Here is a 23,387-nt window from a genome sequence, read left to right as displayed (position 1 = left end):
TGAACAGAGACATGAAGAAAGTAAAGGAGTGAGCCATGTGGCTATTTAGGGAAAAGCTTTTCAAATAGAGGGAGAGCAAGTGCCAAGGTCCTGTGGCAGGAAAAGTCCTGGAGTGTTCACAGAACAGCCAGTTAAGCTGACATGGGTGGCAAAGAGTGGGCCAAACGTAGAGCCAAATGAAATGATGCCAAAGAGGTGATGGAGTGTGTGTGTGTGTGTGTGTGTGTGTGTGTGTGTGTACAGCGGATTCAGCCTTTATCTTCTAAGTCTCTGACTACTTTCTCCTCTCCTGCTGTGCTTCTTCTACTTGGCCTGTGGCTATGTTGACAGTCAGGTGGGTTTTGTCTGGTTTTCTTCTTCTGTCATCCTACTTTGTTGTTAACCAGGGTTCTGGAGGAGGGGGGCGTAATCTACCCTGTTACGGTTATATTGGCACTTATTTGACGATTTTAATCATTGACTTTACAAAGCTAAAAATTAACACTTGTAATGAATAAAACAGCAGGTGTGTTACTTCCCAATCCCCACCCACCCTGCTCCCCAATCCCACCCTCTGTAGGCCCTCTTTGAACATTTTGTTCTTGTACATTTTTACACTTGCTGAAAACAAAAACAAATTCTTTATGCAAGTAAGTTAAGTCATATGCCATTACAGATTGCAGACTCTTTCAGGCCACCTCCACACGCAGTCGGGAGTATTCCTGCAGGAAGCAGCTCAAAGAGTAGATGTTCGACTTCTGACACACTCTTGTCTACGACTGAGTGGGAGGGCTAGGACACAGAAGCTAAAGCTAAGCTTTCTTTCTGTAGCAATAACAGCGGGATGAATTTAGAGATTGATTCTAATCTGCTCTGATTTCATGGCAGTACATATTTCACTGTACTCAAGGAGTAGTTTATTATTTATCATAAAAGAATATACTTGGCATCTTTGCAAATTTAAATGTAGAATTTGCTGTATTCTGTGCCTCCCCTCCATCTCCGCCTCCCATTCACACCCTTTATTCACCAAAAATGCATTTGAACTTACATTACATGATGTACAGAACAATCTACAAATTCATTATTGCATTGAATTCTTTTTAACAGGGAACTTTAAAGTGAACTAATTTGCTCTTACTCTTTGTGTTGAGGGTAATCACTCTGTTGGGAAGTATGTATAGTAGAGAAAGAGTGTTTAAACCATGAAGGCTTATTATTCTATTCTTTTTTTTTTTTTATGAATAGTGACTGTTTATGCACCAGGAGAACCATAGGCTGAAAATGCACCTAGGTTTTTCATTATTCCTCTTACAGACTATATGTTAGACTGTTGTCTTGCAATAGTGATATATATCTGGAAAGCAGCCCGTGTAATTTGGATTGTTTAAAGGAATCAATACTGTTGGTCCTACTCTTTAGAGTTGCCCTTTTCCCCTGCTCTCTAATGTGATTTCCCTGCATTACAGAGGAAATATCACTAAATCATATTTAAGAGTAATTTATTTGTTATTGATTCTTCATTACATTCTCACAGGGTGTCTAGACATTTTAAGCTATTTTAAATATCTTTTATAATCTTGTGGCAGACTTGTAAAAGTAAAACCTGAAGAAAAAAGAGAGAATTTAGTGATACCTGACTTTCCCATAATGACCTCAACCATGAGATGCCTTTAAGAATGGACATTAGGCAGTGGAGGTCCCCTCTTCCAGGTATGTGGCTTTCAGGGCTGTGTTTTCGTTTATTTGTTTTGTTTGTTTCATTTTTAGTAGAGGTCACAGTTTTTGTCCCAGTCTGTCTATTCCCAGTCTTACACATCATTCCCTTGCAACCAACATAAATCATAGGCCATATCTCTGAATCCTGGAAAACAAGTAAAATTCCTTTAAAAAAAATCTTTTTTTTGATATTTATTTTTTGGAGAGAGAGAGCAAGCGAGCTCAAGTGGGGGAGGGGAAGAGAGAGACAGAGACACAGAATCTGAAGCAGGCTCTAGACTCTGAGTCATCAGCACAGAGCCTGATGCGGGGCTCGAACTCATGAACAGTGAGATCATGACCTGAGCCAAAGTCAACCACTTAACTGACTGAGCCATCCAGGGGCCTCAAAACAAGTCAAATTCTTAAGTCTACATGGGGACAAATCTATAGCCTGGCCAGTGGAGGTGACCTCCAGTGACAGCTTGGTAGAAATGGGGGGGCATCTCTTCATCTACAGAGGTGGCTATGTTTATCTCGGGGACCACCCTTCATGCCTGTCCCCCAGCCTTGCCCTTGATTAACCTCTGTGCTAGTCTGTATCACAACCTCCATCAACATTCTCAATAACATAACAGACAGATATCCAATGGACAAACAGATTGTGAGCCTTAGATCTTTCATTGAAATGCCCACACATCTCAACAAAGAGGTAAGATTAGAATAAGAACCGCTGTTGGAGAGTGATTATTTACTCATTGACATTCTTACCTTTTTTCAGAAAGAACTGAAGCAGCTTATAATTACAGTACAGTGGAGATGGAAAAACTGTTGTGTGTTTGTGTGTGAAAAGAACTGAACTGTAAATATTAGGAGCTTCAGTGTCCATCGCAACTATTCACCTCTGCCACTGTGGACTGTACCACCACAGACCCATGCAGCTGAACTGAACAAGCTTTCAGATTTCTGGATATTATTTTGCATTTAGTTCAGCTGGATAATAGGCTAAATTATCATGGTGCATGGGTCACTGTGGAACAACTCTTTTAAATTCCAGAATAGCCATTATGGAACCTGGTAAAATAAGCATCTTGTTTTAATATGCCAAGTGGTAAAATAAAATTGAACTTGAGGAATGAAGATTGCATTTAATGGTGAATGGCTCTGAGCCATGGTTGATTTTTTTTTTTTTTTTTTTTTTTACTTCTGGCCTACAGTTCTCTTTTCTGTTCTCATTTTTTGCAGACTACCATGTTCTCCATTCTTTTCTATCCTCAATTCATGAAAATCCTCTTCATACTACTATAGATCCAGCCTTTCTAGCCCATTTACTACCCATCCAGTTTGTCCTGCTTTGGGACCATTGCAATCACTGACAGAAATCCTAATGATATTTTGACATGGTCCATCTGTCCCTGACCACCAGTACCGTGGGAGTAGCCATTGTCTGGGGTGTCTCTCTGTCTCACATTTGACCAGATCAGTCGATCCAGCTTTTTGTCACTGCTCTCAGCTAGCTTTTCCACCTGCCACTGTTTTACCCATGGTGATAGCATCTTACTCCTTAGTGGCATAGTTTTTCAGGTCAGTGGCTATAGTCAACTTTGGCCCCTTAGGCCATACTCCAAAGCTGAAATTTTTGTTTGTATTATTTTTCTGATTAAAATGTGAACATAAGCTTCCTGCTTCATCAGATGTAGTGTTGGAAATTAGAAAAGTTAGATTTGCACCTCACTGTAAGATGGAAATACTGAAAGATCCATTGCAGCTGCCTTTTTCCACATCCTTTTTTTTTTTTAATCTTTATTTTTGAGAGAGAGAGAGAGAGGCAGAGTGTGAGTGGGGGAAGAACAGAGAGAGAGGTGGACACAGAATCTGAAGTGTTCTCCAGGCTCTGAGCTGTCAGCACAGAGCCCGACACGGGCCTCAAACTCACGAACTGCGAGATCATGACCTGAGCCAAAGTCAGACGCTCAACTGACTGAGCCACCCAGGCGCCCCTTTCCACATCCTTTTATGTCATCACTTTGCTGTATGTGATACAAATTCTGACTTCTGTTCCGTCTCTTAATTTCTGTTTGGTAGTCTACTTGCAATTCATGACTGTCATCCTCAAATGGGAGCCAATCCCTTTCGTATTGGAGGCAGCCCAGGTATGCACATGGGAGAAAGCTGCTCTGAGTTCTAGATCAAGGGTTTCTGAGACTGGGAGGAGGGAGTCTGGAGTAGAGTGATTAGCAGCACTCACCTGAATCTCAGGCCAGGCTCTCCACTGACTAACTGGGTGGGCTCACCTCATGCAGCCATGTTCCTACATCATGGTGTAGGGTCATTGTGTAGTTAACCGGGGCACGCCACATAAGATATTCAGCACAGTGGCGGGCACATGGGAAACCCAGAATACCTCTCAGCTGTCCTTGTAGTCCTTGTCGTCGTCATCGTCATCGTCATCATCATCACCACCACCATCATGAAATTGTCACAGATTAAAGTCAGAAGCACAATTAGATCTCTCATCTTTATTTGTAAGAATAATCATAAAAACTAAAACCAAAAACCAAATAAACATAATCCAGCTGGACTGACTTTTTGATTCTGTATATTTCAATATACAGTCATGCTTTTCATGATAAAAAAAAACACTTGTAATGCTACTGAAGATTAATCTCCCACCGCCCCCACCCCCCGCCCACCAAACCTCGTTTTATCCCCCATCCTATGTAACAGAGATTAAATTCTTGACCTAAGAGCTAATGGTAGTAACATACTAGTTTTTACTAGTATGTTTACTAGTAAACATACAAGTTTTTAATGCTTCAGCATATTTTGGAATTTGTAAGTAGGTATGTTGAAATGTAACAGAAGGGCAGAATCCTAATATAAAACAACTCTTAGTAAAAATAATAATAATAATAGTAATAATAATAATAATAAATGAATGTTTATTAAGGGAAGAAAATAGTGGCAAGTATCACTGACCTGTTTGTGAGTGAATATTGGAGTTATCATCTAAATGTCCAAACTATAGAGATAGAGTGGATGTCCTTAAAGGTTTTTGAGAGTTTAGCAAATAGACAGGATATAAGAAAGAAATCATTTTCTTTTATTGTTGCTGTTCTTCAAACCTTTTCCTGTCATTGCTGGATTTCTCCATTCCATTCGGTGGTGACCATTGGAGCAAAATAGACACTAGAAATGCACCTTTTTATTCAGTGGCTACTTAAAAGTCAGAGGCCCTTGAGCAAAGTCTTCCCCAGGCATTCCTTTCTGTCCATTATTAATAAGTCACGTGTGAAGTCGTTTTCCTTGTACAGGATCGGAACCTTATACAAATCCTTCTTTCTCATGTTCTATGTAATGTACCTGGGGTGCTCTGCTTGGCTTTTGATCTAGGCCTGGCAGGAGTTTTTCCACATCATTAAATAATTTGTTTTATTCTTTGCCTTCACCAGGCAATTATGTTTTCACAAGCCACACTCTTTAATAAGAAAATGGCTTACCTACCCTTTTGATGTTTATACCTCAGTTGGAAGAGTCACTGGATTTATTAATGGAAGCGTTAGATAGTTGCATAATGGAAAAAGGAGTTTTCAAGCATCAGTAACAGCTGTAGTTCTTTTTCTTGAATGTATGCTTTATGATTCTTGGCAAGATCTCATAGTTGATGTTATTATAGGCTTTTACTCAGAATAATTGACACCTTTTGAGTGATAATCTTAACACTTCAAAATTTTTTTTAATTAAAAAAATTTTTTAAGTAGGCTCTACACCCAACGTGGGGTTCAAACTCACAACCCTGAGACTGGGTTGCATGCTCTACTAACTAAGCCAACCAGGCACCCCTATAATCTTAACACTTTTTTTTAACATGTTAATTTCTCTTAATGATTCATACTCTCATAAAAGCAACTTGTTTCTACTAAGCCTTGCAATGCTTCTGATTGTTTTAAACTTTTACCAAGGTCAAAAGACATTTTTGTAACTCCTAGAGTCATTCTGTCCTTTCTATTTCCATTCAGGACATGAAATTTCTATTTAAAGGAGCATCGTTTTGTAAGAAAACCATGAAATGTGTAATTAGGACTCTCAGAAATAAAAGGAGCTACAAGTCCCTGTGAACAGAAGGTCCATTGGAATTTGCCATTGTATTGGAAAATACAAAGGAGACTGAAGTGATTGATTGCCACATTCTTTTTTTTTAATATGAAATTTTATTGTCAAATTGGTTTCCATACAACACCCAGTACTCATCCCAACAGGTGCCCTCCTCAATGCCCATTACTCACATTCTTTAGGTGGTTCGCTATCAGTACAATGCCAATAAAGCCTATAAAGTGGTGACAAACACAACCTGGGGAGAGTAACCCCTTCCCTTCACACAAACCTAGGAATACTTATTTTAACATATGCTTTGTCTAAAGAGGCAGCACAGAGTACCAGAAAAGCAAGCATACTTGTAATATGAGCTTAAATGTTTATATATTTATGTTGTTGTACATTAAAATGTTGGTGGTAAGGTCTTCAATCTTCTTTTTGAATCTAATAAACATAAATGAAGTAATGTACATGGTACCTGCCGTTGTTCAGGAAGGAAGTGCTATCTATACAAGTGCATTTCCACACGGATGTCTCAAAGTCAACATTCCAAAATTTAACTCCTGAACTTGCCTATTCATTGCTTCCCTAACAATGTTTGCCATCTCAGTGCATTCTACTAGTTGCCCAAGCCAAAATTCTTGAGGTTTCGTCGTTTCTTCTGTGTGTCTGTCTCTCCAGTATCAGATCCAATCTGTCAATAAATACTGGCAACCATATTTTCACAATACATCTGGAAGTTGACCACTTCTCTCCACCCTCACTGCTGCCATCCTGGTTCAAACCACCACCATCTGTCACCTGGGTTATTGCCAGAACTGCTTCACTGGTCTTCCCTACTTCTATCCTTATGCCACTGGTCCAGACTTTCTCAACACAGTGAGTGACCAGATGATTCTTTAAAAATGTGAATCAGAGCCTGTCCCTCTTATGCTTAAAATCTTTCAGTGGCTCCTTATTGCTCTCAAAGTAAAAATCATAACCTTTATAACGGCTCTAAAGGTTCTGTGTGCTCTGGCCCCACCTCATCATCTCTCTTGTTCCTTCCCGAACTCTTTTGCTATGAAGTGAGTTTTATGGACTCCTTTAACTCTTGCAAGCCTTTGCTTGGTTGCCAGCTTCTCAATGAGGAATGCCCTCACCACCATGTTTAGGATGGCAACCCACTTCTTGCCCGCCACATATTGCACACGCCCTTTATCAGGCTCTCTTGCTCTCTTTTTTTTTCCCTCTCTGGAAGGGCAGGGATTTTTTTTTTTTTTTTTTTTGGTCTGTTTTGCCAACTGACGCATTCCAAAGAACCTAGAATAGTGACTGGAAAATAACCAGGAGATAGAAGCAATTGCTGAATTCTTGAAGCGACTGCTTATAAGCACGATGCCCAAAGAGATTCTAAAAGAGGCGGCAACAGTGTGTATTTGTTGAATGATTGAATAATCAGTGACCATGTTTAACCAAGAGCACCATTGTTGAGGATGGGAAAGTTTTCAAGGATACTTTGACAAGGCAAATGAATTGGGGGAAGTGTCCAATAGTAGCCCTGATGCTCCTGCACTTTGTGTGTCTCTCAGAGGAGGTCAGGGGGTGAGTTGCATGACGACTCACAGTGAGCAGCCATGTATATAGCTATGAGATAGAAATGGAAACTGGTCTCAAAAGCCAACAAAGCGTTTAGAGATAAGCAGAACAAATTTGTAGGGAATATGTAGATGTAGGAAGGTGCATTCAAAGAGGAAAAGCCTAGAGGAAAACAGCGAGACAGAATATTAGATATTTAACTTACTGACCACTCCCTGGTTCCAAACAATATGCTGAATTTGGAGAATAAAGATAGAGTAAAACCCAGTAGCTGCTTGAAGAACTCAGTTTTCTTTATTCCCATTCCATCCCCCCACCTCTGAGAGAATTATTCTTCTAAATACAGATATGATCTAAACATGCCTCTGAGCTGCCGAGAAACCTTTCTGCTCTCAAGACTTATCCTGGTTAGAGCCAGGTGGATGACTTAATAAATTTCTTTAAATATATAGTGTTTTTTTTCTACTCAGAAAATGGCAGTCGGCTATTCTACATCTACCAAAAATGAGTAGCAAAAAAATGTGTCTTGACTGTAGCATAAAGGCCACAGCTGAGATTCAGGGAAAATTTTCTGTTTGCAGACAGCGAGATAGTTTTTGGTACTGCTTATAAAAACTCCAAAGGCAAAAACTTTCCTTTTAACTCCACGCTGCATGATCGGTTTATACCACCATTTTTCAAAATAGCATCGTCCAGGTCATTAAGTAAGGTTACTCTAAATAAAGATTCTGCATTTCAGAAGCACTAGGTTTTAAAAAGTTAAACATAGTTCTCTGCTGGAGGACTTCAAAAAACCTTGACTGTGCTCTAAGTCTTTTGAGTTTCCAAATGTGGGGTACAGTGAATGGCATTTCCCAAATTTATTTGAATTTGCTAGCCTTATTAGGGACTTCAAGTGTCAGTGTTCTTGTAATATTCTTTGGGAAGTGTTGACTTAAATATTTAAGGATAGGTGGATGAGTGAACTTTTAAGAGTCCATTTGTGGGCAGTGTTTGAACATTTTTTTTTTATTTTTGCCTTATTTGTACTTTCAAAAACAATAGCCACCACCACCATAGCATCATCAAAAGAGTTTTCCTGTTTATTATCCCTTTAGGAGTCAATACCACCTGAAAAAAGAATTTCTTTGAAACCATTTCTTTGAGAGTTAGGGTTTACAACCAGTCAACGGTACGTGAAATAAAAGATCGGTGGAATCTTGGCTTTCACTGTATTGAGGCTGTAATTTGAAATGCGTATGTGGGCATTTGATACAACAGTGACTGTGACTGGTGAGGGATGAGAGACACTACAAGGCTATCCATAAAATTTTACAGTTTGGGGAAGCAAGTATCACCTCGATTCGTTGGTATGTTAAGTGGCAGTTTCAAAGGTAAGACCAAAGTGACACCACATATATCTCTCCACATGTGGTTTTTCTTGTATCTGGAGAAAGCTAAAAATTCTGTCTTTACCTGCTTAGGCATTGATTTACAAGAAGCCACCTGAGACAGTGCTGTGTGTCTTCCCTGAGTAGTTCTTGCCTCAGAATATGGTTCCTTTCATGGGTGGTCCTTGTAGGAGAGCTGGCGGACAAAGGACTTCCTTGAGCTCTGTGACAAGCCAGCGTGTGTGACTGTTTCCTAATAAATGGTTGCACTTTTGGCAGAATTTTCTCTAAAACTTGCGTTCATTTTTGTATCCTGTCCGGGTCTAATCACCAGAGGCCACCAGTATTTACAAAAGGACTTGGCGACTTGAAATGGCCAAATTGGCTTCATCAGTTTGTGACTCGGGACTCTGGCATTTGGTATTAAAAAGTGATTAATTAGGAAGAATGTTTATTAATGTCAGGCTCTCTGGCATTGCCTTGAAAATTCTCTCCACTACAGCGTACCACAGTCTCTTTTGATTTGGGTGGCTTTGGCAGTGAACTCTGGTTTTTTGCCTATTACACATTTAGGTCCTCACAATGACGGTGTTTTCACCTGGGAATAATTCCAGGCCAGGGCTTGTTGGAGGAAAACTTGTATTCTTTGTGTTTTTTGTCTAAAACATTTTTCCTATTACCTTGTAAGAATTAACCAAGGAGAAAAAATGGCTCCTAATTAGTGATTATGTGGTCAAATTCTTTAATTTTTTTGTTAAGCCTCATATAGATATATTAAACTGCTTCTCCCGTATATACTTCGGAGATTTATGTTGTTGTTGCTGTTTGGTGGAAAGCAGTCCTAATGAAACAATAATAATAGGCGTCTGAATTTCTGAACTTGGAATTACAAGTACACATCTTCCTCAACTTAGAATAAATAGAGTTGCATCCCGATAAACCTGTTACAAGTTGAAAATATAGGTCGAAATATATCTAACACACCTAACCCATTGGACATCACAGCATAGCCTCACCCACCTTAAGCAGGCTCAGAACACAGAACATAGCCTACAGTTGGGCAAAATCACCTAACTCAAAGCCTATTTTATAATGAAGCATTGAATATCTCCTGTAATGTATTGAGTACTATACTGAAAGCAAAAGGATGGTTGTGTGGGTGCAGAATGGTTGTCAGTGGATCATTGGCTTACCCTTGTGGCTGACCAGGAGCTGTAGTTCTGTGCCCAGTATCACAGAGAAGACCATACCGTGTATTATGTATTACCAGTACCGTGTATTGGTAGCCCGGGAACTGATCCAGATGCAAAATTCAAGGAACAATTTCTACTGAATGCCTATCACTTTCACATTATCGTAAAGTCTAGAATGGTAAGTGGAACCATCCGAAGTCAGGGTCTGTCTATATTTAAAACTATTTTAAAACACAGCCTTTGTTTCTATCCTTCATTGCTTTTATTAGTCTATTAAATTTGTCCTTTTAAGCTGTGGTAGGTCGGCTGTTTGAATGCATAGTTAGGGATGAGGGAAGAGCATTATTTAATCATGCCGGTTGCTTGGAAAAAGCTTTTCAATGACTTCTGATGAAACAAAATGATCCATCCAGCTTTTATCACTAAATGTTTCAGAAGCAGGAAGTGGGTCTTATCCAGTCAGATACCACCACATATTTTGCTTATAGAAGATATTTTGATTTGGGGATGACTACCTTGATGGATAAGCAGATTCAAATCCACTTCTTAATAGTAGTTCCTCTAAGAACTCAATTATACAAGTAAATCTTACTTTCTTGTTGTTTTTATCTGCTAAGAGAGAAGCCTTCTAAATTTCTTATTACTCCATATTTTATAAGCTTGAAGCAAGCCGAATATTTCTCTGTAATTTGTTTGATAAAGTATGGTGAGTTATTTTAAGAAATGCTGCTCTAAAATATTTGGATCTTTATTGTGTGAAACTGTGGGATTTTTGTGGTTTCCTCTTATTTATTTTAGATTGCAGAGGGAAGGTCTGTCTCCTCTGTGACATTCCCAAGTGAGTAGGTGAATCATACTTTTTAGTGAGTGTGACTCACTGTGTGAAAAAGTAAAACACCTTGTCTTTTTCTTAACTAAAAAATAAGTCTATGGCATCCTGCTTTGGAAGATTTTGGCAGAGGAACATCTCCTTAACAGAAGTATTTGAGCAGTAGCTATAGGTAGAAAACTACTTCCACCCAGTTCGGCCCAGCACATGTACTTGCCTAGGAACAAAACTATTTATTTGTATAATTTTAGAGAGAGGGAGAGAGAGCACATGTGTGGGGGAGGGGCAGGGAGAGAGAGAGAGAGAGAGAGACAGAGAGAGAGGGGGGGGGGAGAGGGAGAGGGAGAGAGAATCTTAAGCAGGCTTCATGCTCATCTTGGAGACTAATGTGGGGCTCGATACTATGACCCTGGGAACATGACCTGAGCCGAAATCAAGAGTCGGATGCCTCACTGACAAACCACCCAGCAGCCCCAGAGCAAAGCGATTTATGAAAACGCTTCTAATTGATTCTGTGTTTCTGTTTGCTCACACAAGTGAATTCATCAACACGAATTGAAACAGGTGAAATTCACTCCTGACTTTACTTGCTTGGCTAAATCCATCCTGGTCCCTAACCGAATCCTCACTGAGGGGAGGTTTCATTGTTCCTGTTTCCCTCCCACATCGGGTCACCCTATGGAGTTGCCCAGGATTCTGGGGAGTTACTTGTGTCATCTCCATTTTGCCAGCCAGAGCTGGACATAGAGAACATGACCGGAGACCAGAGCCTCCAGACATCATACTCTCTTTCTCTTCCCCACTTTGTCTGGGCAGGCTCCAGGCACAAGACTGAGCTTCTGTTGATATTTCTGTCTTTGCTTTGCACAGGTATCTTGTCTAGTGCATCACTGACCCTCTGGACAGGGCCCCTCCCCTGAAGCCAGGGGTGTCTGATGGCGATTCAGGTTCCTCTCCCCCTTCTCCTTCCTCCTCAGCGAGCTTCGATCTCAACACATATAAACACACACCCCTCAGAGCAACACCACTGTTGATTTTCCAAATCCTGATTTTTATTTATATATATAAATATATATAATGTGATAACCACTTACTCTTATAACATATTATATATAATATATATAATATATTTTAACATATTATATAATATATATTTTAACATATTATATAATATATAACATATTATGACATTATATATTATATATATTATAATATATAATGTTATAAGAGTAAGTGGTTATCATGTTGTTATATTCCTGGAAGACTTATGCATAAACAGTTCACAGATAAATGGTTGAATATTAAAAATGGAAGCTTAGAGCAGTAACAAGTTACAGAGCATGTATAGGTTTAAAATTTAGAAGGCTTGTCCCACTTAGCTGCCCACTTAGTTTATTCATTGTGCCTCTGTGGTCACTAGAATATGAATGTTCTCTTATTTTCCTTACTAAAGAGGGCAGTTTCATTACATTATTTGATTTCTTATGTCAAAATAAACCATCATTTCCCCCTCAACACTTCTCAAAGATAAATTTGACTTATAATTCAGTAACCAAGATCAGTCAAATAAATTATGTCTTATTCTGTTGCAGCCGGTAGACATGGGTATGTCCTTTCTTCCAGAGGCTGGCTGGCAGAACGAGTAGACGGACCGCTTGAAACCATTAATTCAAGCCTAAGACTTGACAGGGAACACGTATTCTGTCCACACATCCTGCTGCATTCCTGGAGATTGTAGAACACTGGCATCTGCATTGATCTGGCAAAGTGAATCAGTGGTGCCTTCTGTCGCAGGCCTTGGGGTATGATTTTTTAGACTACCCTAGCAGTGCCTTACTTGGTCACCTCCAAATTGCAGGGTCTCATCTGCTGTCAGTGTATTTCTGCTGCAAAACCAGAAGGCAGTGAAGGGCTAAAATCCCCCCACACCCCCAACACACACTTTGGATTCCAAAAACCAGTTGGACTCTGGGAGAGAACAGGCTTTAGAGTGACCCAGACTTCAGTTTGAAACCTTGTTTCTCACTAATCGTATCACCTTAGATCTGTCTTAAGGCCTCTGTGCCTCAATTTCCTTATCTATAAAACTGGGGTTAATTACCTGTGTTCAATATGAGCATGCGATTTCAGTGGGGAAATTTCAGCCAAAGGTCTGGCATATGGTTTGTGCTTGAGAGGTACTTGTTTCCCCCATATCCTCTACCATTTGCAACTTACCAGGTGCCTTCTCATTCCGCCACCACATGTCTCCCCATGGGTGATAGCACACAGACCATCATTTCTTGGTGTGACCTTTCATCCCTCTACTGTGGCTTTCTAGTGCCTTTTCCATTTCTGTTCAGAACCACAGATAGAGATGAAGAAAGTTCCTTTCTGTGACTTCTCCCGTGTCTCCAAAAATTCTCGTAAATTTTCATTCTAATCAGGGAAAGCTTTCCTGAACAACATTTTCTAATTTACTTAATTCCTTTTTAACTCCTTAGTAATGCGTGATGAAGTGGATGGCAGTTTTTTGCACTAGACTGATATTTACCGATCGTGCCTCTTCTAAAGTGCCTTTGAAAAGATTTTTGCTTTTACTTTCCTTTAAACATTTAAAACACGTGTATGCAGAACGTACCATCCATTTCCCAATAATGTTATGAATTAGTTTATCCTCAATTAGAGTAAGGTAATCTGAGAGTTTCACCCTTCCACCTGATTTAACTTTGAAACGTGCTTGTGTGCTCTTGTGAGATAAGGAATTTCAATCTCAGGAACTAGTGTTGGCAAGGAGGTTCGGACTGTTGATTAAAAACAAATCAGACCAAAAACGGCGCAGAAAAACGAAGTTCAGAACCAAAGACCAGAAATCGAAAATGTCCGTTTATGAATGCTCTGATTTTAATCTGCCTTTGGCTCTGGTCATTAGTGCATCTGGCAGAGCTTCTTGGTGAAGGAAAGCTTGGCGTGGGGAGACTCAGTGTTTAAATTGGCTCAGAGAAGACACGGAGTGTACAGATCTGCTTTTGTCTCTGAGGGGGTATAATTTCTTCATTCATTTCCCCTTTAACAATTTTTCTCCCTGTGCATTTATGAGTACATTTTAGAGCACATGGAAGTGAGGAAATGACATCCCCAGCTCGAGCCAGCGAGAGTGTGGGTTGGCAGCTATGCCGTTGAGATCCTGAATCTACGCCATTTTCTGTCCCAGCTCAGCTTATCCCGTTGATCTCAGACTAGGAGAGAAACATCACAAGTGGTGTTTTCCATGCCTACATGTGAGGTGTGAGGGGTGTTCACGTCATGGGAGGACTGTCCTTCAACCTCTCACAGTGCAGCATTGTGGTCTTTAGATCTAACTCAGGGTCCCAGTTGAAGATACAATCCTAGGGATTTGGCCACTGTGACTGAAGCTCTGAGAATCAGCTTTCAATATTCCTTACTCTCTCTACCTTTAAGACCGCCCCAAGATTCCTCTTGCCTCCTGCATTGTTCTTACGGAGTTTAGATTCTAGGTCTCATCTGAGGTATAACAAGCAGTCTGTTGTATTGGATATTGCGATAGCAGTAAAAATTCAAAAGTTCCTCTTCAGCTATTGAGAGATTGGTCTCAATCCCATTTGCCAGATAAAAAGCTCTCTCGGGTTGGTATTTGTCTTTCCTGTTTTTATACAACATTTAAAATCTTCCATAATGTCAGTGGTTTAGCCACAGGCTGGAACGTAATGGAAATATAACAATGTAAGGATGGGACCAAGTCAAGAGTGGGCTGGAGGTGGCTCCTGTCAGCTCACAAAAGCCAGAGTTCTGATCCTTCTTTGGCATCCACAGCTCTGCTTCCATCCCTGCAGCCTCCACTCTGAGCCGATCTGTCAGTCAGTATCCCGGCAGGAAGTACATGGCACGGCTAACGGGCTGACTGAAGAGTTTACAAAGGGTCCGTTTGTAGTGATAAACGGACCAACATGCAAAGTGACACCTACTAGATGGGCCAAAGAGGCAAAAGAGAAGACTGCCGCCAGGAAGCAAAGGGGTAAGAACTGTAACCACGGAGAGGAACCCCAGGCAGGAGCTATGCCTGAAGATGGGTGAACTGAGCCACTGCCAGACAGAGGTGGAGGAGGGAGGGGCTGTAAAACTCAAAGGCAAACACAGACAGGACTGAACATCAGGTAGACTCGAGGACGACTCAGGCGGAATAAGTTCAAGGTACGATTGTGCAGAGCTCAGACAGAATCCTCTTGCCCCAAACAGCCAAGCTCTGTCTTTCTTCTTCTCACTTGACACTTCCCATTCTGGTCTCGAAATCATCCTTTGTGGCTTCTGGGTTAGTGTTTTGGGACCAGTTCTATATTCATTTGATGCAGTCTGTATTATCACCATCCTTGAGAGTGTCTAAGGGCTTTTGTAGATTTAAAATCCCTGATGTTTTAAATAAACCTAAGCCTCCGATTTGCTCAAGTGGAGACTCACCAATCCATTTCCTGTGGACAGCAGAAGTGTTGGGCCACAAAAGAATTGTTACAATGTACAAAAGCCGCACAGGGGGAGCCCAGGTTCACAAGTTTTTCAGGAAGAAGATCTGAAGTTGTGTGCAACCTTGAGAAATATTTCTCACAGAAATCATGTAGGAACTCTGGCATTTGTGCTGATTATGGTTATAGCTATTAGTGAAGGGACCAAAGGTCTAAGACATATATATAACGGTTTACAACAGGGGTAGTGAAACCTCCACAGAGTTGTTATAAGGTTAAATCATTATTTAAACTTGCACAAATTTGGGGGCTCCTGAGTAGTGGCTCAGTCAGTTAAGCGTCTGACTTCGGCTCAGGTCATGATCTCACAGTTGGTGGCTTCCAGCCCCGCATCGCGCTCTCTGATGTCAGTGCGGAGCCTGGAGCCTGCTTCGGAACCTCTGTCTCCCTCTCTCTCCGCCCTTCCCTCACTTGTACTCTCTCTCTCAAAACTAAAAATAAACATTAAACTTGAACAAATTCGGATTGGTTGCTGTAAGGTTGCAGTTAGGAAGTCACTTGGCCAGATGATGAGCCTAAGTCAGTGCCCAGCTCCGTAACCGGGAATTTAGGACAAGCCCCTCACAAGATATGAGGCAGTACTGCACGGTCACATAAAACAATAGGGGACTCTAATGGATTAAATAACTTGTCTTCTTCAATTAAAAAGAACTTTCACAATGACAGTGATAGTAATATTATTGGATATTTTAATGAGTTAAAGTATTTTAAAAATTAAAATTGAATGTCCGTAAAGTGAAAGATGTTACTTTTCTGGAGCACACAAGTCATATGACCAGGCAAGACAGAGTAGTAATAAGTAGCAGTGAACGGAATCAGAGCAGTGCAGAAGGTGTGCATATATATTTTTTTAATATTTATTTATATTTGAGAGAGAGAGAGACAGGACGCGAGCAGGGGAGGGCAGAGAGAGATGGAGACACAGAATCCGAGACAGGCTTCTTCAGACCCTGAGCTGTCAGCACAGAGCCCGACACGGGGTTTGAACCCACGAACCATGAGATCATGACCTGAGCCGAAGTCCGACACTTAATCGACTAAGTCATCCAGCACCCCAAGGTGTGCGTGTATTTTGATTAAAACACCTCAGTGCTGTTGGTCAGTACTGCCAGACCCTTACAAGATGCTCTTGGATGCTCAAAGTCTGAGGACTTTTCACCCCAAATTAATGTTGCAAAAACTGTGTTTCAGAGGGTTACCAAAAGTAAAAGATTTCCTTAGTGGGCAGTCCCCGAAATGGCCGTCGGTGTGCTCAAGAACCCTGGCGATGTGTATCCAGCTTTCATCGCTGATCTTTACTACCACAATATATACTTGTTGAATGCCAGTTATGTGTGTGCCAGGTATCTAGGTAACAGATTTAAATGAGATAGTGACCGTCGTCAAGGAATTCATAGTCTAATGGAAGAAGTAGACCCATAAGCAGAAGGAAAAAGGAGGGCATCATAAGTATTCAGCCATCTCGGTTGTCAGCTTGGCAAATGCCTTACTCCTGGGGCCGAAGAGGGGAGCTTGACTGTCATCAGCTTCCCTGAAGATTGATAAATTAGATGTAGACAGCTAGAGCTCAAAACTGCCAAATACATCTTTAGGACTGAAATATAACTGTGCTACACATAGAACTAGGAGAACATGCTCTCACCCTAAAGGCACTGTAGCATTTTTCTGTAAACTGTAGAGGTGGGAGAAAATATAATGATGATGATGATGATGATAATTACTATAATGAGGGGGCACCTGGCTGCTTCAGTTGGTAGAGGATGCGACTCTTGATTTTGGGGTTTTAAGTTTGAGCCCCACATTGGGTGTAGAGATTACTTAAAAAAATGGGGGTGCCTCGGTGGCTCAGTCAAGCGTCTGACTCTTGATCTCAGCTCAGGTCATGATCTCGCAGTTCGTGAGTTCCAGCCCCATTGGGGCTCTATGCTAACAGCGCAGAAGCTGCTTGGGATTCTCCTTCTCCCTCTCTTCTGCCACTCCCCTCCTTGCATGCGTGCATGTGCTCTCTCTCTCTCAAAATTAACATTAACAAAATAAAAAATTAAACTTGAAAAATATTTTTTTATAAAAAATTACCATAATGAGGCCCGTTCTCTGCCTCCCTGGAAGGGGACAGCCTGCAGTAGATGTCTGTTTTGAATGGGGCACGAAGGGGTCTTCTTCTCCTGAACGCTCACTCACACCCTGCTGGGTGCTGTGGCCACAGTGCACAGGTGCGTTTGTGTCCTTATCTGTGACATATGCTTTGAGAACTGAACTGAGAGTGAGAAGGGGAAGAGATAAACAAGAAGCTGCCAGGCTAGGCTACACTTGGATTCTAGAGCGACATTTCCTCTGAGGTCAATTACGATCCTGAGAAAACCACGGCTCTTGCCTTAGCTGCTTGGTCAGATATGTGGCTGTGCAGATGGCAGTCAGTCAATTCTCTGCCATCACCCTAAGAGAGGTGTTGCAAGGTCGTCATCTCTGTGCAGCTCAGGGGCATGCTTCTCCACATTGTCCCAAAGCAGAAAAGAATCAAAGCTAACGTCTGTCATACTGAATCTATCACACATTCTTCCTCCAGATGCCATGGGTATCAATATGCTTTCTGTTGTTTTACTGATCATCAAATTAAAGCTCAAAGAAATAAATTTCTGGGGTGCCTGGGTGGCTTGGTCGGTTAAGTGTCCGACTTTGGCTCAGGTCATGATCTCACGGTCCGTGAGTTCGAGCCCTGCGTCGGGCTCTGTGCTGACGGCTCAGAGCCTGGAGCCTGTTTCAGATTCTGTGTCTCCCTCTCTCTCTGCCCCTCCCCTGTTCATGCTCTGTCTCTCTCTGTCTCAAAAATAAATAAACGTTAAAAAAAATTTTTTTTTAATTTAAAAAAAGAAATAAATTTCTCTGAAGTTGGACGGTTAATTGGACAAATAATGTGTATTATCAATGGCCATATTATTAGCCCTTTTAATCCTGTCTTTTCATGCCCTACTGTAATTTGAATAAGTAAATTTCCATTTGCCTCTATTTTAGAAGTGGAATGCACTTTGTGTACTTTGGAAAGTGCCACAGAGTTTCTCTCCCCCCCCCCCCCCACCACTCATATTTTGTTTGAGTTTCATCTGAATCTATTAGGCTAAAACAAGCTTTAAATTATTTAGCCAATTTTGTCACATCTGTAATCCACAAGATACAAAATTGGATTCCCTCCCAGTCTTTTTCATTCTAGGAAATTCAGCCACGTCCATGACATTTTCCCCCAACTTTACAACCTTCTGATTGGTTGATTGACTTGCAGTTTAAAGAAATACGTTTCTGAATATTTTCTCTCTCTTTTGTCTGAATGCAGAAGAGGCTTAAAGACAAAGGGCATTATGGTCAATTTAATTTGAGAATAAAGAGTTTTTCGTGAATATTATTTTTCTCAAGACAAAATAAAATAATAAAACTTTATTGAGGTTGGGTGCTGTCTTCAACTGAATGTTTTGAAAACAGAAAAGCCCCCTATAGGACCAGCCCCCCCTACCAGCAGTATGGAGCCGTGGCCTCTGAGCTCACAACTCACACGTCCAATGATGTGGGGTTCCGTTCACTAAGGAATATTCCGGATGATCCAGCCCACTGAGCCATAAGCCTCATGTGTCTCATTTTATAGTCTCAGGGTGAAAGGGCTGACAGACCTGCTCAGGGTGACTCATAGTGTGTTGGTGGCAGGGCCACAACTTGAATCTAGACATCAACTCCTGGACATGGACTTACTTGCTTGTCTTTCTGTCGCCCACCAACATGTCTAGTCTTTTCCTTGTTTTGTACATGCTACATCTTCTCCCTGGAGTGTGCCCAGCTGTGACCTGCCCTCCCATCCCAACCACAACCACATTTGTCTGCCTCGTAAGCATGCATTCCTTTTTTAAATTCAGATCATCACCTCATCAAGATGCTCTGTCTACCCTCTCCCCTTCTCACATCCAGTTTCTCTCTTGTCCAGTATGTTTATCCATTCGCTGATTTATTCAGCAAATATTTCTAAGCACCCATTAAGTGCCAGGCACTGAGCTAAGCATAGGTCGTGCACCAGTGAACACAGCCGACCAGCTCCCTGCCCTCATGGCTCACAGTCTGCTGGGGAAGACAGACATTAAAGACAGTAAATACGGAGATAAATGTGTCATTACAGCTGGGATGATGGCCATGAAGGAAATAAAGATGCACTTGGGGCCTGAAGAGCCCGGTGGGGGAACAACGAATACGTGGGGTTGTGAGTTTTCAGTGTGCAAGTCAGTCTTCCAGAGGAGGCTAGGGACTCTTCCACTCTCCCCTCTCGTCTCCCTGTGCCCAGGAGTCCAGAGCTCTGCAGGGGGTGGGAGGTTGTGGTGGGGAAGGTGGTCCTGCCCCCCTGCAGGGCTGGGAGAAGAGTGGGGGGGGGGTATGAGTTGGGTGTAAGTGATGCCTCCCTCAAGGTTATCTCAGGGGGACCGTTTTCTGATAACCTTGAAGAGGGGCAGGGAGGTGACTTATTGGCTGTAACACTATGGATGTTACATGGGACATGGATGATGGCCTGGTTGGAGTTCTATTTATACTCTTTTCTTCATAATTCTATAGGATTAATAAATAGAGCATACTAAATTCTCTGGAAATTTCTGTGGGACAATATGTGAATTCTTTTGTAAAAAAATATTTCAGCTTTTGACAGGTTTGAACGAAGTATTCAACTATAGCTAAAAAATAAAAGTGCATCTATAAAAATAGAACACCAGTTCTGTACTCAGTAATTTGCGGGGAGTTCATGAAGGGCACTGGACAAGACACTCATTCTCTGGGATTCATTTTCAATTTTAGCAAGAAATACGTGCTTTTGATGTCACAGGATTCTTATGTTGGTTCTTTTTTAAATTATGTAAACTTTAAGTTCTTGAGACGAAATGTACTTTGTAAACTCAACGTGTAATCTAAACTAAAAAAATAGGTTGCAGCTTTTAAATATGATGAACCTGCTACTTTCCTCACCTATTTTTTCCCTCAATTTTAGATGTTCCAAGAAAATATAACATCCTGTTGCATCCATTTCAGTTGAAGGCTTGTTACGAGAGCCTTTTTTTTTCTTTCATCTTTTAATTCTAAAGAAGATGGTTCCGCTAGGTTAAAAAATGAGATTGGAACTTATAGAACTGTTAATTATTTAAGAGAAATCGTCCAGATCACATTTATTCGTATGGAATTGCTCTCTAAAATTTTACTACTCTATATGTTATAGTCAACAAAACAAAGTTCTTAATAAAATCCAGGTGACAGATCTCTCAAGATGTTAAAAATCTTTGTACACTTAAAGCATTGGTAGTTTCTGCTAGGCGGTTTTATTTATATTTTTAAAATTCTTTTATTTAGTATTTTACAGTTATTAAAATAATAGACTGTGAAATGTTTGTGACTATAGTATGCAGAGTTCTATTTGGTTTTCTTAAGCTTTTTAAAAAAGAAAATATAATTTCATCCATATATTAAGTTTTGTTTTAAATAGACCTCCTTCAAATGTGTCCATACTATATATTCATGGAATACAAACTAATTTTTACAGTGTCCATTACAACAAATTATTAGTAACACATATTTTTTTTCTGTTCACTAGAAGTGACAGGAAAGTCTTTACAAGTTAATATACACAATAAATATATGTAATATTAGAGAAAGGTGCTTTGTCAATATAATGAATTACTGTAATGATTTTTGATACCAAAAAATGTCATGGAATAAATACTGGCTAAATTGAGTTAAAAATTCCTCAGCTCTAATGATCTCTCATTGGTTCCCTGAATTTTACCATATTTGCATTTAATTTCATTTATGTTAAGCTCCTGGTGAGCTCTGTGTTTAGGTTTTGTGTTTTGTGTTTTTTTTTTTTTTTTTTTAATGCATTCTATTTCTGAGAGGACAGTAATGTCCTAGTGAGCTGGATTCTATCAAGCTGCTTTACTCTCTGGAAACCAGTTGCCTGGGGGGGACAGAAATTCTGAAAGGGTCCAGAACCAAGAAGTAGGGTTGCTGTAGGGCAGGCATAGAACAAGGAGTGATGGTCACTGATCGTGTTGTGCAATTATCCGATGTTTCTGGGTGGCAAACATGCGACGTGCCAGAGGTTTTAGCCTGAGGGCTTTCTCTGACGAATTCAGCACACTGATCAAAAGGTTTACATTGTCTAATGTATTCATGCCTTCAATGAGAACTTGAGAATGAAAGAGATGGTTAAATGCAGACTGGAGTGAAATTTTTTAAAAATTAATTTGTCCTTCACTGTTGTGTGTTTCAGAGACTGGAGCACAAGGAAGTTTTAGTGGGCTTGTTGTTCCTGGTTTTCCCGTTCATTCCAGCCAGCAATCTCTTCTTCAGGGTGGGTTTTGTGGTGGCCGAGAGAGTCCTTTACATGCCTAGGTAATTATTGCTCGTGATTTCCTCTTTGCGAGACCTGCCCTCTGTCTCCAACACGGATAGTTCCAGAGGGACGGTCCTTTGCGCATGTAACAATTAGGTCCTTGTGGAGCAGAGGTGTTTATTAGCTCAGCTTTAACAACAGCCACAGAGAAGTTTGGGGGAGATCAAGTTCGCACGTGTACTCCCTGGTTTACAATGTCTTACCTCCAGTTGGAAGCTGGCTGGGTAATATGAAGTATTGAGTATATTCAGGATTTTAGCAGCACTTACCACAACATCTATGTTTCATTAAATGTAATTGTAGTAATTTTCTAGAAATATTTGATTTGCATAAAGTTATTAACTATGTTAAGTAGCATGATTGTAATTAACTTCTATCTTTTTCCTTCTTTCTCTCTGTCTCTCTTTGTTCTTTTATTTTAAAAATAGGAACAATCTCAGGAAAACTTGTCCTTGAGAAAAAAATGGTTAAAAATTATAAAGGGTATTCAGCCATATGTGATTACATAATGCCACTTATCTCTGAATGTTTGAACTGTGCTGCAGCTTGTCTGTTCTCTTGTCTTATTCAAATGTCAGTGTTTCAAGGCCACGTCTCTTTTCAGATGTCTGGAAATGTCCCCTAAATGGTTCTGCCATTTATCCATTGTGTAACGTTGAGCAAGATATGAAGCTTTTTTGAACCCAGGCTTTCTCATTTTTATTTTTATATCTTTATTTGTTTTTTAGAGAGAGAGAGAGAGAGCCCAGGAGAGGGGCAGAGTAGGAGAGAGCATCCCAGGCAGGCTCCTGTATATGGAGCCATATACAGGGCCTTGAGATCACAGCCTGAGCCAAAATCTAGAGTCCCACGCTCAGCTGACTGAGCCACCCAGGCACCCTGTCTCATATTTAAAATAGGGATTTTAATAAACTTCCTAAAATTAAGTAGTATCGTGAATGTCATATAAGAATGAACTTTTATAAAAGGCAGTATCCTAAACCAAAATTTTATAAGGAAATCATTATTTTATTTATTGGTATTGAATTAGGAATTTTAATTAACTTTACATTTTATTTTAAAAATAATTTAAATATCAATAAAATTTAGTTTCATTAATTGACATTGAGTTAGAAGTTTACATATGTATAATTAGAAATTAATTTCATAACGTTTGATTACTCCCAAACCAAGTGCCTAACAGTTTCTCAAAGTCTTTGCAACTTCTTGTTTTGACTTGGTCAAGGAGAGAGGGCAGTCCTTAATTTTCTTTATGTGTCTTTAATACAATTTGGGAAGGAAATGATTTCTTGAAAAATACTGTTCGTTAGGACAAAAATACAACAAATTCTTTGTATTCTATGTTGCTTTAAGATAACAGGCTTATAAAGGCTTGCCAGTAATAGGGGATGTGAAGGGCAAAGGGGACATCGGTATCTGTTCTATATGTTTTTGCTTAGACCAGCTGAAACAGGCTTCAGTCAGCTTTTCTCTGTAGTCCTGAGGATTCCAAGTGGAATCTGTGTTCATTCTTCACTTAACAGGCATTCACGGAACACATTTGCAGGCTGTACTGGAATCTGAGGCTACAAAAATAACTGAATTTCAGTTTCTGCCCTCAAAGGGTTTAACTTCGGATAAGCAGTAAATAACATGAATTGTATCAAAACTTCTATTGAACGTCTATTTTGTGTCAGTCACTGTGCTAAACATCTTCTACTTTGTCAGTGAATTCACACT

The 23,387-nt window shown here is 40.3% G+C and overlaps 1 protein-coding gene across 4 annotated transcripts in view; it reads left to right on the top strand.

Annotated features, from left to right (window-relative positions):
• TMTC1 (transmembrane O-mannosyltransferase targeting cadherins 1) overlaps nt 1-23,387 on the top strand; it is a 285,364-nt gene that overhangs the window by 161,874 nt on the left and 100,103 nt on the right. For all 4 annotated transcript variants that reach the window (XM_045462494.1, XM_045462496.1, XM_045462493.1 and 1 more), the window contains one exon: nt 21,546-21,667. In XM_045462494.1, the coding sequence (XP_045318450.1) occupies nt 21,546-21,667 (122 nt within the window). The remainder of the gene's footprint in view (nt 1-21,545; nt 21,668-23,387) is intronic.

Source organism: Leopardus geoffroyi, chromosome B4 (genome assembly GCF_018350155.1).
Source record: "Leopardus geoffroyi isolate Oge1 chromosome B4, O.geoffroyi_Oge1_pat1.0, whole genome shotgun sequence".
NCBI lineage: Eukaryota > Metazoa > Chordata > Mammalia > Carnivora > Felidae > Leopardus > Leopardus geoffroyi.
The sequence above is the reverse complement of the archived record's forward strand: the minus strand, read 5'-3'. Positions and strand labels throughout refer to the sequence as shown.